The following is a 17,337-nucleotide window of genomic DNA, read 5'->3' as shown; positions in this document are numbered from 1 at the left end:
AAAAGTAACTCTTTCTCAGGTTTAACTTAAATCAGACCATGATGTTAACCTTGAGCTCTATGCTAAACACCTAAAACACCCGGGCAGCAACTAACAATTATTTTCACTCTTAATTAATCAATTCTTTAAGTCTATAATAATGAAAGAATGTCAATCTGTATTTCTCATAGCCTGAGATGACGTCCTCAAATGTCTTGTTTTGTCCACAACTCAAAGATACTCAGGTTACTGTCATAGAGGAGTAAAAGTTCTAGTGAACACAAATCAATGTGAAAAGTTCACTGGAGCATCATCACTGATAAATAACACAGGCAACTTATTAGTAATTCTTCACAGGCTCTTCCCCCGTTAAGAAGAACAGGATGCAACCAAACTTTAACACGTACAAGTTGCCTGGTTGCCCTAACAACATACAAAGAGGAGCTACAACCAAGTGTGATACGACATTTTGTTCATCAGTGTCAGAGCTATTGATTTGTTGATTGACAGGGTAAAAGATCAATTGCTTCAGAGACTGAGTGGGACACGAGCGTTACACTGGGATTGAAAGAGCTTAACTCTTGGTAGGGTTAACAAGGACAGCATACCTGCAGGACACAGGCTACTTCGTTGACGGGGAGTTCACTGGCTTTTCTGGAGGTTAGTACTGGGACCATGGTCTCATCTTCACTGAATTGTTGTCTCTCGGAAAGCTGCAACACAAACACACAAAGAGAGAAGAACTTTAGTGAACCCGAGAGGACACACAGGAATCAGACCACTCTTCACTGAGCTCGAGGACAGAGGTCAGACAGGAACAGACGAGCATGTTTGTCTCGACATTCAGTGACAATCAGCTGAAGTCTTTCTGCTAACCTCATGTTCACCTCCACGTTTTCACAGTGGAGACAAGCTGTGCGACCACAGTCTGACACTGGAGACACTGAGCAGCTCAGCTGGAGCCGCCTGGAGCTGAACAACAATTTAACAACAAGTTTTTATTCTATTGTTTTCAAACTGTGACGCCAGGGATCAGTGCGCCCGGCACACCATCCACCCGACCCTGATTCCTGTTTGCAAACTTTGCATCTAAACACAAACAGCTGCTCCACTCATCCATCGATCTGATCTGATCAGCTCTGACTGGATCGACTGATCAGTTATTCACCCCGCGACTCAAAGCCCAACAAACTGCTACTGAGGAGAAAAGAAGCCACGAAGAGCTCCCGCAAAAACCCTCTAAATTTAGAGAGGTGACACACATTGCAAACAAGGACACACAGGCAAGGGACATAAACAAAAAAACAAACAAACAAAACGGAGCATTAGAACATTTCTACACACATATTAGTGAATGAGGCCCGAGGAGTCCACAGCTATGCTGGCAGCTCTGTGAGGACGTGACACAGCGGTGCTCTGAGCTTAATGCTAACATCAGTATGCTCAGATGCTCATAATGACAACACTAACATGCCGATGTTCAGCAGGTATAAAGTTTATCGTGTTCAGCATCTTTAGATTTCATAAACATTAAACACAAAGAACAGCTGAGGCTGACGGGAACTTTGTTAGCTCTGCAGATGTTTGGTCAGAGGACCAGTTTCGTCCTGAGGGAAACATGACTCATGAACTACACTTCATCAAAGTCCATTCAACAGTTGTGGAAATATTTCACTCAAAACTACAAATGTTAACATCATGAAGGCGTTAGAGGAGGAGTCAGGTGATTACCAAAGTCAATAGGATTCATCCTCTGGGCCGTCTATGCAGCAAAAAGACACAAATACTTTTGCTACATGACCAGACGAAACAAAAAAAGGGACTGTAGCATTTGTTTGGCTCAAGAGATAGAAAACCTACAACTACCAGAATGCACTGCACCACACCGCACCAATAAACACTCCCACTGGTAGGTGACGTAATGCAAATTCATCTGTTTGACACAGTGGCGGCCGGCTGATCTTGTATTAGAGTTTAACAGCAAGTTAAAATGTTCCTGAAAATATTTTAGGTGAGAAATAGGTACGTCAGGAACAGAATCTTGGTTTGATCTGCTGCTTAGTTTTACTGCTTAATCTGAGTTTGGTCTGAGCATGAGAGAGAGAGAAAGAGATCTACTGATAATGCAGAAGTACAGCCTGTAGTTTGAGCAACAGCCTGAGATCCAGCAAAACTCCATCGGATGACACAAAACACACTACACTAGGACACACTACACTTCTTAGGTAGAGCGCCTGATGACTGAGTCGACTTTTTCATGGACCAATTCAACCATTTGTTAAATTTTTTACTCGACACTGTGGCGATAGGTTCATAAAATCCACCCGCCACCGGCCAAATTCACCCACATTTGGTGGGTGGTAGGTGCTTATTTCCAACCCTAAATTAAAGATCTGTGATCAGATGTCAAATCCAGAGATATAAGGAGGAAAACCTACTTGGCAACAAACCCTTTTCTCATTCTGTTTCTGATTAACAACAATCTCATGTCTGTGAGAAAAGCTAAGAATACTCTTCAACTGAAAAACATCTTGACAGCTTCAAACTGTTAACACTTCTACAATCACACGCCTGTTATCATGTGCAAGGATGAATATGATTATTTCCTTCCAGCAAGCAGAAGAGGACCAAAGAGTTGAGGTCCAGAGAGGAAGGAGGAGGTAGAGGGAAGCTGACAGCATCCTGGCAGCGTTTAAAGACATCGGGAAACAAAGGGACTGTAGCTCCGTCACAAAAAAGCCCACAGGGGTTTAAAAACAGAACAAAGCCTGCTTTCACTTTAACTCCTGATGAAGAGGAAAAAGATTCATTACTTTGTCAGCTCATTTTCCATGTCACGACGAGGGGCTATTTAAAACACTTGTCAAAGGTTTACAGTGAGTTTACTTCATGTGCTTTGGTATCAAAGTTTCTCTGACTTCTTCTCAGAAAACTGGATTTGTACCTGAAACTGCTGCGTGTCAGTGATTACTGTTATAATTCATGACTTTAATTTAGAGAAATTATGAATTCTAGAGATGCTCCAACTGAATTTCCCCTCTGATTTCCATTATTTAAAAGTCTGACCTGCCCCGGCCACCTGCCACCATCTTCATCAGCCATTCATGTCACTGCTGCCAAACTTTAAATCTGTTCTCCTCTCTGCTCCTGTCAGCATCATTTTAGGCTGAATCATCGCGCCCTCCTCCACCTCATCACCTCCAGTCATCTTATCCAGAGCCCAGGACGAGCTCATCAAAGCTCACTCCTCTTCACATCCAGATCCTCAGCTCCCTCTTCATCTCATCACCACCATCAGCATCTAGACTCCACAGTGGAGGGTAACCTAATCTACCCTGTCTTTACCACCCTCCTGGAATAGATGACATCACGATGGGGTCCATTCGCAAAAGACTTTTCACATTTGTCACACTTATGTGTACTCGGAATGAGTCTCTCAACATACACAAACTTATTTGTAACTTTTCTCTAAAGCCACTGGAAACATTACTTCAAAATATATAATATCAAAGATGAGCATCTCATTAAGCATCCACAAAAATCTGGGTGACAATAAATGTTCATAACGATTAAAAAAACACTTATTCCACAAACAGGTCGTGAGCATACAGGCGTAATCAGATCACACTTGATTGACAGCTCCTTTCTAGCTCAAGTAACATGACTATTTTATTTTTCTTTCAGTCGCTCGCATTAAAATGTTTTGTCATCACAAAATAAACTACCAAATCTATCTAATGAACCCCACTTGGCAAGAAAGCTAACTAAGCTAACCAACTGTTTTATTCTTGTTAATTATACCTCACAGAGTATGGAGCTAATCTATGCACTTTCTATTCACTTCCATGAAACCGTTAGCATTAGCTTTTCTGTGTGAAACTTTATAGCATATTATCAACTCTCCCAGTAATTGGCTAGCAGCCCAGTATATCCACCCATGTTTGTCTTTTTAGTGAGTTATTCCTCCCAGACTGAGAAGAGAAGTGTTTTAGCGTCATACTTCAAGGACAAGAAATAACAATTGTTTACAAGAGATTCAAATTATTTTCTACTTTTCACATGGTCATTTTTAAAATTTGTTTATTTTGCAAGAGATGCAAGTTATTTTCTAATTTTCATGCGGCATTATTTAATGTTTACAAGATATAAGTTATTATTTTCTACTTCTGACATGGCAATATTTTTTTGCAAGAGATGCAAGCTATGCAAGCTACTTTCATTTCGTTGCACCTTTAATTTCGTTGTACATGTGACAATGACAAACGATATTCTAAACTAAAATGTGACCTTTTGGAAGAGATTCAAGTTATTTTCTTATTTTTATGTATCATTCTTCAAAAAATTGGTTACAAGGGATGTAAGTTATTGTTTTCTACTTTTGACATGGCAATATTTATGTAGTTTTTTGCAAGAGATGCAAGTTATTTATTTTATAATGTTTCAGAGAACTTGATTTTTATTTTAAAGCTAAAATGTGACCTTTTTCATAAGAAGTTTTTTTTTCAAGCAATGTGTGACTTGATTTCAATTGTTCTAAATATTCAATAAATAAGATAACAGATAACACATCTGTGTGTTTCCTTCTATGGTTTTAAAATCACAAAGATAAATTGCGCACTCTTTCATTAGAAAAAAATATCCCAGCTTTAATAGTTTACAGAACAAACTTTGTCATTGAACTATGGGGGCAAAAAACAAAAACAAAATAATCACTGATGAATCGTAACCGAGGTCAAATGTTCAATTAATGCAATATTAACTTAAGGTCATATTGCCCAGCCCTACATTTGAGCTACTTATCAACTTAACACTGACTTTTGTTTTAAGCCAGCTTCATTAAGTGCTTACAATGTTCCCTCTGCCTCATGTTTGCAAAAGTGTTTCACTGGAAAAATGCCTGCAAACAGTCACTGCTCTTTCGAACATAACAATCAATTGCACAACAACTTGTTAGGAGCTCAAGTCAAAGAAAATCAAACTAACAAACCTTGACGTCAAAACAAATTCCTTAAAAATTTGAAAAAGCCTCAGGGATTTTGTTTCCTGAAAGCGGTCTTCTCAGGAGAAGTTTGCTCTAAATTAAAATAATAAATAAATAAAACCTTCGCCAGTTTGAATCTCAGCAAACACGTTAACATTCTCCCTAAACTCAACCTCCTCTAATATCAAAATAAATGTTTGATTTATGAATCTGGCTGTGAGAAAGCACCACCTGACAGGCCGTATTCAGGGCAGTAACAGTCATTTAACAGTGTTTAACTTCCTGCCAACATGCATCAGTGAAAGACCACTACAGGAAGAAGAATCACCACTGCCACACTAATGCTGCTCTCTCTCATCAGCACGAGTATGTGATGACACCCAATAAAACAGATTGATTCACTTCTTTCTAACCGATAATCAGTGGATGATTGCTCTCTGTTGTATGAGTGAGCAGGAAGCTCGTAAAATCACAAACACAAGATGCTCTGAAAATCTTATTATTCCCCAGTGTAAACAGCCCTGTGCTCAAGGGACATATTCCATACACTTCACAATACTGTGACTCAAAATAAAAATCTACCTACCAGGATGTGTCCCTCCTCTGCAGCGCAACAACCCATCAACACACAAAGAGGTAGTTTTTTACTGCTCTTTGAGGAGTGTGCTTCAGATTGGACGGTCACCACTGAGATCTCTGGATGGACAAGAAGGATCAATCTAAGTGGGTAAAATAAAAGAGCAAAGCTTACATTCCCTCATAACCACCACTGAGGTGCCACTGAGAGGGGCCCTTAACCCAAAACCTTCACCTGCTGAGCGCTGTGTGAGTGAACTTGTGAGCTGTGGCTGCAGGGGTGAATGAATTCCAGGTATTTCTCATCTACACTCAATATTTTCACAGCCTGAGTCTAAAGAAGAGAAAACAACAACCAGATGAACCTGCTGCAACCAAAACTGGAAAAAAAAAAATCACCGCCCTGCAGCTCGATGTGATAAACAAACAAACTGAATCAGCAGCAGGTAAACTCAGCAAGACAAAGAGTTCATTGTGGTGATGACAGATCAGATGAGCTCCTGGTTAATGACCTGAGCTGCAGGTTCATGCTGCTGCAGAGCGTCTGAAAAACAGGTGGAGATGCAACACCTCTGTGGAGCTCGGACGCTTTCCACTCACCACAAACACAACCTGACTGCAGGTGCAAATGCTAGACTATTTAAACACATTTTTATAGGTCAACTACAACCTGTACAAGAGTTATTTCACCATAAAAATAAAACAGCAAACTTCTGCAGAACCAGAGCATCTGCAAACACAAACATTTCTCTCTAGAAAACTAGTGCAGGGAGAACAAACATTATTGAGTGGCTGGAGAAGAAAGTCTCATCACATGCTTTAGACGGCAGGAAATGCCTCAAATTTGGTCCAATTTAGCAATTATTTACAAATCAAAGACGATGCATGAGCAGACACACAAAGGTTTTTCCTTCTTGTTGATTGTAGATATTCAAAATATCTGACTGAGAAGTCACATGACTAGAATCACCACCCCGCGGTTGTATGCCTCCACAAACCAGTCATGTTGCAGTTAGAGTTCACGTCCATGTCAGTTCAGACACATATGGAGCCATGACAGTTTATAATGTCTCAAATATGGGTGTTGCTAAATGAAGGGAGAATTCTGGAAATATCTTTAGCTAAGGAGCAGTATAGGGAGTCTGAAAAAATGTGTTTCCAGGGTCTGTAAGAAGAAGAAGGAAAGAAACTGACAATGCCTGACGAAGGTCTTTGTCAGATTCTTACTGTTATATTAACTCTGGTGGGGGCTGTCAGTACAATGACAGGTTTTGGCATTGTCCTATTGTAAGAGCAGCTATAATCACCTGTGATCAGATTGAGGCCAGGGTCACTCCTGCACACACACTGGCTTCATCAGGCCTCCTCTTCCTCCATTCAGCTCTCTTCAGCTCCATTACAAAGACAATAAGCCAGCCATTGACTCAGTAAGCAGCAGAGGAAGACTCTCTTAGCATTAGCTAATAATACGCAGGCAGACATCCAGGATCTAGTCTCCTCCTCTTAATACCTTATTAACCAAACAGAAATATAAGAAGCATCTATGCTCTCCTCTGTTCCTCTGAGCAAACGTCCGTCCTCTGCTTTACAAAGTTTCCCTGGTGGAGCGTGTTAAGTAAGTGAGAGGTTGAGAGGATTATTTTTGATTAGGAGCTTAAAGGAGGATCTTCCTCCTCCCCACCTCCACCTGGAGGATCAAGGTCTGCCCTCTTCAGGACGGGAGGACAGCTGCTAGAGTTGAGTCGATTTCTGGTTCTGTCGCTCCAGTCCGAGGTATGAGTTTAAACCAGTTTGATTTGATTCAAACCAGATGAACTGGTATATACAAGGCGTAAAAGGGGGTGCCAAGCACCAATGGCGGGAAAAAAATGAGTTTAGCATGTAAAACAAAAACACACACCTGCCAGTGGCCAATGGAAAATTTTGAATTGCATGTGGGTTTTTTATGTGTTTCGACCATTTCTGCAAGCTGTGTCAGAATATTTTGACCCTCGCGGCTTATTGTACGTGTGCCGGGAATGCATGACGTCAGCTACCGGAACCCTGGGCGTTCTATGGTAACCTATGAGCAAGATGTGGCGACACATTTCTGCCGTGAAGCCACCGCCAGACGAGGAAAAACGAAGATGAACATGTTGGATTTGGACAGGAAGAACAGACAGTTAAACAGAGTACAAATGTCGCATGGCATTTTATTGAAAAATGGAAACTAGACAACACTGGCCAGCCACGGTCATGGCTGACCTACGACCCCCACACCAACACGATGAGCTGCAGCCTTTGCCGCAAGCACGCCAAAGAAACACGGAGGACAGGGTTGGATTTTCCTAAAGTTGGATTTTCATACGAAAAACTTAAGGTAATTATTTTTAGTCAAACAAGACACGATTTTTTTTATTTGGCTGGTGAAAAATATGTTTGGTCGGTAAATTTTTGGAGGTCACTAGCCAATGGCAGATGAGGTAAAAAGTTAATTTTACGCCCTGGGTATATGTCATTAAGACACTTTCTGGCAAATTAAAAAGTCGGCAACATCATCAACCTGTGCTGACAGTGTCATTACTAATATGACAACATGAATAACATAATATTATGTTTATAAATGGACTAAATGAGCCTCTAGTGTCTGATGGGACGTGTGCAATTCACTGCAGAGCCAAAGACGGTGTCGGCAACATGAAGGACATCAAATTTCACTTGAGATAGGAGGGAGCAGAGCGGTGCATGCTGTTTCTTTACTTGCAGGTTTATGTGATTTTTGAGGTGACAAGAGGAGACATGGCAGAGTTAGTCTGATAACACATGACAACATTCTGGATTTGAAACAGATGAAAAAGCCGCCCGAAGCGCCATTTTGAGCTGAACTTCCATCAGACACTGTGTCTCTATTCATTCTTGTCACTCACTTTGAAAGTGCCACAATGGAGGAGGAACGGCTGATTCATGAAGTTGAAATGAGGAATTATCTACACAATACCTCCTTCTCGCTACAAAAAAATCAAAATACAGTGGCAGCTGACTGGAGGGAGATCGTCAGGGAGGTGAAAGTTTCTAAGAAGCTAAATGACCATCACTGCACTGGTTGTATGTTAGATTGATAAATGAAGGCCAAGGTGTCCACAGGCACTTCTCAAACCACTTCAAATAATCTACGTTACTACTATCCATCTGTGTGACCAGTCAAACCATTAAAACATGCCAAAATACAGCTGAATACACTTCTGTCGAGGTTTTGGAGGCAACACACGTTTGTTTGTTGAAAGATGATCAATAACAAAACTGAAACACTGGAACCAACATGAATTTAAGATGATCACAGCTGCATTTCTCTGAATGATAAAACTGCACATTTGTGCAGCCATGATTCATGCCAACAGATGAGTGAGACTCAAAATACTTTTGGTTTGATGGTGTCTTTATTTTATTACCTGAAGAGCAGATCGTCAAGAATTTTCAGATGTTAAGACCTGCATATATATAACTGTGTAAGAGTTGAAATTATAAATGTCACCAGCCCTTTGTTCCTGCTTCTCTGTTATCATTTGTTAATTTTCTCTGTCTTTAGTGATCATACACTAAATATCATTAGACTTTTTTGGTCAAACAAAATCAGCAATGTGAGGGCAACACCTTGGGAGATTAACCAAGAGACTAGTCACCAGATTAACAGATAATGGAACTACTGATAGGTTGCAGGTAAGGCTGGGCAATTAATGAAAAATTAATCGAAACAGACATTCATCACCTCTAACTGGACGACACTGAACAGACTGAAATCAAATGTAAACACTGCGGAAAATCCATTTCACCTACCAAAGGTGATACCACCAATCTGTCTCGACACTCAGGGCACAATCACGTTACCGAATATGAACAGTGCACGGCTCAAAAAACCCTAAAGCCCTGAACTGTCTTAATGACTGTTTTTATTTGTATACTGGATCACACACTGAAATATCTCAGACTTACACTATTACAAACACAAACTAGATCCAGCAGCAGGACTGCGTCAGACCGACCACCTCAGCAAACATCAGACGAACACCTCAAAGGACACAAACAGAAGAAGAAGCGCTACATTCAATACAGTTTTAGATAAACAGCAGATTAATACCATTAATGTCAACGACTGTTTATGTCAGCCCAGTCGTAATGAAATGAGTCATGTGATTAGATGTGTTGGGTTCTGTCAGCTCGGCAGACATCAGTGACTGACTGATCACATTATAAGTTTCCTTTGCGGTATGTAATCAGAGCAGCACATCTCAAAGTCAAAGCTGAATAAAGGAAACATGAAGACAAACAGCTCAATCAAAGAGTTCACCGCTTCCTGTGAAAACCCTGTATGTGACTTGTATTTGCACTGATTGGAATAAAGTGCTTCCTCGATAATAATAATCCCTCTTAATGATGTTGACAGCTTGTCTGAGCAGACGAGAAAACAAACCACACACAACAGGAGAAAGAGAGACAGAAAGATGACGAGTACTTTGGGATATGTAGTTAGTTTAGTTAGTTTAGTTCATTTACTTTATTAATCCCCTGAGGGGAAATTCAATGTTTTCACTCTTGCTTGTCAATTACACACAGGTCTGAAAGACACACACATGCACAAACAGGACCTATACATGCACAAAGTGGAGAGATGTCAGAGTGAGGGGGCTGCCCTTTAGTTGTAGGTGGAGAAAGACTGTGGACAACCTGGACGAATGAACAGCAACATCAACCCACCAAATACACACTACAATAATCTATTTGTGTTTAAGAGCTGGAGACACTTATTATCCTTTAAAACCTAAATGTGTCCTGTGGCAAGTTTTTCTTTCGGCTTATCATTTTAATCATCTATCAGATTTTTCTAGTGATCACTGACAGGTTAAACTGACAGTTTAGTGAGATCAAGTCCACCTGTTACTATAAACTAGGGTTGTACCGATGCCGATACCAGTATTGGAAATGCCTCCGGAGTTTAAAAAGCATTCTACTGTAGCCTTCAAAATGTCTTTTTTATCAAATTGCGTGGCTGCACTTTAACCTGTGTCTTGATCTGTGTCAACACTGGATAACAATAATAAAAGAAAGTTTTATGGCATTCATTCTACTATTATGTATTTATTTCTTAATATTTTACATAGAGATTTAGGAGTTGAGACATACAACAATTCATATCCCATCCATTTTTATTTTACGTGCTGCTATCGGATCAGTACTCGGTATCGGCAGATACCAAAGGTTCAGGGATCAGAATCGGTATCAGGAAGGAAAAAGTAGTATCGGTACATCTCTACTATAAACTAAGCCAGAAGATCACTTAAATTATTTTTACTGAATATTTTCTGAAAGACTTTTGTGCAAACATTTTAGTGACTCACACAATGCTAACAGCTCTGTGTGGCTGTACTCAGGCACAGTGGTGCTTTCAACTAAACCCATAGGTGTTAAGTAGGTAAAATATTCGCCATGTTTATTGTCTATGTTTTGAATATTAATATGATAAAGTCCAGCTGAGGCTGATGGGACAATCAAGCAGGTACTTGGTCATAAACCAGGGTTGGAAATCAGCACCAGCCACCAGCCAAATGCTGGTAAAATATGAATGTGACTGCTGGATTTGTTTCACTGACCAGCCAAAAAAGCACAGTGGTAGGTGGACAAAAAAAGTTAATTTCCAACCCTGTCATACACGACATTATTGGACAAATTAAAGGAATACTTCACCAACAAAATGACCAGGGGTGGACATCTCCAGGCACCTCACGATTCAATTACAGAACAATTATCAACGCATCACGATGCATCGAAAATTGCTCAAAGATTTCTTTACATGATTTATTTTTCTCACTGTGTGACTACTTGCTATTTTTAAAATACAGCAGCACATTGGTCAAGGAAAAGCCGCTATAGCAGGCCGGACGCAGGGTTGCTGAGGTAAAACAGACCGAGCATAGAGTTCATTTCTTCACCGCAGAGTTGATTTAACTTGTTTAATGCTGCAGCGTGTGTTGGTCAGCCTGTGTCATTCGTTAACATTACTGCTGATCGCTGCTTCGTTACGTTAACGTTAGTCTCTGGGTGATGGCGTAGAAACACTTTGTGAATGTAATTGTTGAGACATTAAATTAAAACAAGTGAAGATGAATTTCAAGCTAACTCGAGCTTGTCCGTGCGGTAGACTGTCCGGGTGCCGCCTCTTTCATTTCATCAACATCTTGTTATTAATAAACATCTAGATAACTGATTTTTGACATTTGTGAATTGATGCCAAATCGTCCATGTTCGCATCATGATGCATCTAAGAATGGATTATTTCCCCTCGCCCCTTGTTAGCACGACAAAGTCCAGTGAAGGCGATGGGAATGTCATTAATTCTGCAGGTTTTTGGTCATAAACCAAAGTATTGGCGCCCAGTAGCTCAGTAGAGAAGGCGTCCCATGTACAAAGGCAAAGTCCTTGCATCAGCGGTCGTGGGTTCCAGCCTGCGACCCTTTACTGCATGTCATCCCCTCCATCTCCCCCTTTCACACTTTATACTGTCCTATCAATAAAAAGGCAAAAGCCCAAAAATAATCTTAAGATAAACCGAAGTATTAACACATTAAAGGAAGACTTTAAACTTGTGATGTTACCTTGAATTCCTGAGGAAATCTTTGCTTTTCTTGCATGCCTCCACGGAAAACAGCAGACATATTCATTCAATAACTGATTGCGAACCTTGCCATTTGAAACTGAACTGAAGCCCTAGTTATAAACTAATGAAAACCTAGATATGAATATTTTATACTACTCCATAGATGCCTCTAAATCCTGCACAGTTTTAACACCTACTGCCAAAAGGCCAATACACAGCTGTTTGTAAAGAACTTAAAGTAATAAGTTGACCTGAGAAACACAGTGCAGTAAACACAGTAGCACTTGGAGCAGGTTTTTGTTTTCCTGCCTGTACAACAAACTCCAGCCTCATTTTCTTACTGACTTCCCAAACATGCAAAACAGAAACAAACAAATGGAAAAAACAAATCAAGTCTGTGGACAGGTCTCAGATGTTTCAGTCTGTCCTCTTCGCAACCTGCAGCCTTTTATCATTATTTCCCAGCAGCAGCTCCAATTAGATCCAGGTCAAACTCTATTAGCGGGTTTAGAGTCAGTGTGGGCTGAGTGCCAGGTCGCTGCAGGGACCTCAACATCACGCTCATAAAGCATAAGAGGCAAGCAGCAGCAGACCAGGACCTGAACTTTACAACCAGGATCTAGAGACAATGCTCACCAACCACCACTTTATGGCTTTGTATGTCGTTTCTGGACTCTACACAGGTGTAGTGTCCATTTCAGGAGCCACAGCATTTAAACAACAGTCAGTAAATTCACCTGCAGAGGTGAAGTCAATACATTACATTAATTGTGCAGACAGTTTGGGCTGCAACAATTTCTGTTTTTCTTAAATTCATAATCATACAATTCATTTTCACTTCACTAGATCAGCCTACAGATGTAGTTTTTCTCTTCAGTGCAAATTTGTTGTTTACACAACTCCGGTAAAGGAGTGTTGTTGTTGATTTCAAGGAAGCACAAGAATTTTCCAGTTCCGTTGTTTCTCCATCATCACCAACTCAGGAAGTGGCCACAGTGGTTAGAGGTAAGCTATGCTGTGTTGTCACAGTTTTGTTCTCCCTTCAGACAATCCCCGCAACCAGTTAATCCCCGATTCTGTGTCTGATTTCAATGATTGAAATCAAATGCTCAGTTCGATCGACTTTCGATTTAGAATCAAAATCGTGACACCCCTACATCATAAAACACACACTAAAGTTACCAGTGCCCAACATGACATCGTCAGATATCTTGTTTTTTTCGACCAACAGTCCTAAAGTGTATGATATTGGGTTCACAGCGGTTAAAAACTGAGAAAGGCAGCAAGTCATGCCGTCAGGCTCTGGTTTAAATCAAAGCTCAGGCAGCTGAGGAAGAATAACAATTACCTAACACAGTAAAATCAAACACTGTGACCACATTGGCACAAAGATGTTTGGAAAAGTGGGTGATAATTTTCAGTTTTGAACTTTTTTCTTGTATGTAGCCATAGTGTACTGTGTAACATCCAACACCTGACTTATTAACTAACAGCCAGAGGAACAGCTCAGTGTCTGATGTAAGTGAAGTCACAGCAGGGCACTTTGTTGATCCTGACGACAGGAAACAAACAAAACCACAACAAAGACTCAACAGAGTGGGAGCACTGGCTCGGCAAGACTCTTAGACACAGAGTTAATGACATCAGAACATAAGTCTCTGCATTAGTGAATTATAGACCTCACTATAACACCTGAGTTCACACCTACGTTTCTACAGACAATCATTTCTAAAGCTAAAACAATCATTTATTGTTGATTTTGAGCAGAAACAATTCATTGTTTGACTTATTTACTAGGTTAGAGTAATAAACAATTGTTGTTTGGGTTTTTATAACATAAAAATACTCAAAAAACAATGTTTAAAAACTTCAAGTATTCTCTTTGAACTCTGGTGACCTGTCATGGATCATTATTTCTGAAGACTTACAGACTAAATGAAAACAAAAATTCTAATCAATAACAACTATTAGTTGCAGTTCTGATGTATTAAAAACAATTATTATGAGCTCTTCTCCTGTTCAGACACACTGTCAGTAGCTGTGTTTCCATCCAAAAGTGATTCGAATCATTGGGAAATGCGCATTAAAAGAAATACAAATCCTGTGTGTTTCCATTAAATGTACGGACTTTGGTGAAAACTACGAACTCGCGCGAGTTTTCCGCAGAACCGGAAACAAAACAAGTCCCGCATTCTTCTTCTTCTACATTTTCTGGCGGTTGGCAACCAGCTTGTAAATGCATTACCGCCTTCCCGACCCAGAGTGTGGATATCACCATGAAGAGAGGTGCACTACGTCAGACTTAATTCAAACATAACTGTTTCCATCCCCCGTTTTGCGAATCAACATTTTTTCGAATCAACCAAAACCCGGCTAAAGCGAGCGTATTTTAGTTTGTGCAAATCAGGGGATTTTAATTCGAATTTTGGCGTTTCCATCATAATTTTCTGATGAGATACTTCTAGACGCGCATCCAAACAGGCTGAAGGAAACATGGCTATTGGTGCATTTACATGGACCCTAATATTGTTCATACACATTCATACACGTTAAGGGCCTGTCCCAATTCCGACACTTCCCCTACAAATACCCACTTGCACTTGGTTGTGCGCGTTCACGTTTAGGTTAGTGGTGTACCAAAACAGAATTGAGGTAGTGGAAGTGGTTTCCAACACTTAAAATCTGCCCTAGATTCCAAGGGAGCCCCGACCCACACTTTCAACGAAGTGGAAGATGAAATTTCCCAGAACACCTTGCGAAGTCAGCAACTTCGGCAAGTTTTGTAAAACAATTTGTTACTGTACGATCGGAATGTATGCTATACAAACAACAGATGGCAAAATGTCATGGCACCACAGTGACTCCCAAACTGAGAGGTGACTCAAGTCAGTGTGTGAGACTCCCAGTTGACTGGAAGAACCAGACGAACGTGGCAGGTGAGTCTGGGCGTTACACCACTGTCCAAGAAATCTTTAGACTGACCAGAGTACGTGGCAACTTATGTGTAAGGAACCTCCTATCAGAGAAGAAACAAATGATGTCATAGAGCTGTACGTGTAAACGTCCTCTTATCAAAGTGCTTCATCTGTTCATGACACATTTAGCGATGATATGAAATTGCCTCAAAAATCTTTGGGTGGAAAAAGATCAATAGTGAACATGCCAAATACAATAATCTGCAAATGTTAATGAAATTTCCACGGATGATCATAATCTGATGGCAAATATCTATTGCACTGATTACGTCAGATAAAGCAGAGTGGTGACATTTTCCTATTTGGTGAGTTTAGGTGTGGTTGCTCTCGGAGATAAAAAGGAAGCTATTATATGTTGACAAAGTAGGTGTTAACCCACGGTGTACGTGTTTTAAATTGTCTGGTCAAAGACTATTGTTTGCAGAGTTATTAAACAGACTGAGGACACATCATATCTGGTTAGTAACAGTGACTTATCTTAACCATTGGAAAACGCTGGTTCTGGCTGAGCGCCGGAGGCTGCACCTAGGGCTGGGTGATATAACTGCTATGTACAATATATCTGTATATTTTCAAGCAAGTTATGAATTTAGAGACAACCCATTTTTTATCCATGTAGGGTCAAGCTGTGTTACATGGTGCATACCAGTGTCTATCTCCTCTCTCACGCTCTCTGCACAGCACTGCCCCCTTATTTACTCACAAGTTCTTCAGCAACACTTCTTAGCGCTGTACCCTGACGTGCACCTCCCCAGAAATGTAACTGCACATCACAGCGACGCAGACCTCCTGTCTGTCCCTGTAAGCTGAAACCATTTCCCTCAGTGGAAACAAAGCTTTGATTTACTTTAATTTCACAGATAAGAAACAATAAATTGTGAAGACAACAAAGCCTCCACTAAAATAGCATTTTAAGTCTTGTGTGTGATTTATCCTGGCTTCATATGAGCAGAGGAAATCTCTGCTAGTCGCTAGACTAATTTACACAATGTAAAATGCCATAGGCTTGTGCTAATAACGTTAGCATGTTGTATTTGTTTAGAAAACGTGTTTAGTATAAGACAGTTGTTTTGTCAGTGAACCTTGTGAGCTGTAATGGAGCTGAATTTTGTAAAGTTATCTTTGTTAAATGTTGCTGTTGTCCCTGGCTTCATATGAGTAGAGGAAAAGTCAACTAGCTGCTAGGCTAATTTATACAATGTAAAATGCCATAGACTTGTGCTAAAAACATTAGCATGTTGTATTTGTGGGGAAAATTTGTCCAGATAAGGGTCTGTCTGTGAATGCTGCGAGTTATAGTGAAGTTGATTTGAGTACTTGTGTTTTAAAATTTCTCTATTAAGGCATGTTAAATGTGTGTTTAATGTGTGTTTTAAGTGGGTTTTGAATCAACTAAACTTTACAGCACTTCACAGAAACCCCACCGCCCACTAGTGTTTTGGAGTTGTAACTGTTGTGCAGCTGCATATTTTCAAATGTTAATAAAATCCTTGTCTTTGAATTTAATTTTGATCACAGTCTGTTTTTTTTTTTAAACTGCTTGTGACATCTCAAATGTGGCTTCGACTTGTAACAGAACATATCACCCATATATCTTGGTACCACTCATAGAAAATACAGAGATATACATCGTGTATCACCAGTCAGCCTGTAAATACCGAGATGTGGATTTTTGTCCATATTGCCCAGGCCTAGCTGCACCCATAATTCACGCAAGGTATCATGGGTGCTACAAATAAGGTGGATTGAAACTACCAAAAACTAAACCACAAACACTGTATATGCACTGAGGCTTATTCTCTGAGAAGATATTCCTTCCTAAATTTTGAGGAAGTATCACAACAGAAGCCCCGATGTCATACAGGCAAAACAGATGTACTGAAACACATGGCTTGGCTCATGTAGTGTGCTGTAAGCCATCAGAGGTTTGTAGTGGACAACAGCTCCAGTTTCAATCTTTCCTGGCCAACTAGATTTGAAGAATTAAGTTAAACTCAAGATGACGCCTGGCTTTCTGCCAAAACGGCTATTAACAAACAGGCTTGTGTATCTGCTGGTGTTCATTTCACTTCCCGGCTGAACACACTGAGGGTCTGCAACTACAGCAGGATGGACATGTGTTTATTAGCAGCTAAAACATACAGACCAGTTCTCTTCCAAATAGTCATGAGGTTGATAATCCCCATCTTGCTCCTCTA

At 40.3% G+C, this 17,337-nt stretch overlaps 1 protein-coding gene across 3 annotated transcripts in view; it reads right to left on the bottom strand.

Annotated features, from left to right (window-relative positions):
* The window catches only part of atp2c1 (ATPase secretory pathway Ca2+ transporting 1), a 73,358-nt gene that overhangs the window by 42,195 nt on the left and 13,826 nt on the right, over positions 1-17,337 (bottom strand). Inside the window, exons 2-3 of one of the 3 annotated variants that reach the window (XM_078171292.1) lie at positions 5,547-5,679; positions 588-692 (exon numbers count right to left, since the gene is read on the bottom strand). In XM_078171292.1, coding sequence (XP_078027418.1) covers positions 588-692; positions 5,547-5,582 — 141 coding nt within the window. In that variant the 5' untranslated portion in view covers positions 5,583-5,679. The remainder of the gene's footprint in view (positions 1-587; positions 693-5,546; positions 5,680-17,337) is intronic. The other 2 variants (XM_033640551.2, XM_033640552.2) reach the window with 2 other exon arrangements.

The sequence above is a fragment of the Epinephelus lanceolatus genome, chromosome 10 (assembly GCF_041903045.1).
Source record: "Epinephelus lanceolatus isolate andai-2023 chromosome 10, ASM4190304v1, whole genome shotgun sequence".
NCBI lineage: Eukaryota > Metazoa > Chordata > Actinopteri > Perciformes > Serranidae > Epinephelus > Epinephelus lanceolatus.
This window is presented reverse-complemented; position numbering and strand designations above follow the sequence as displayed.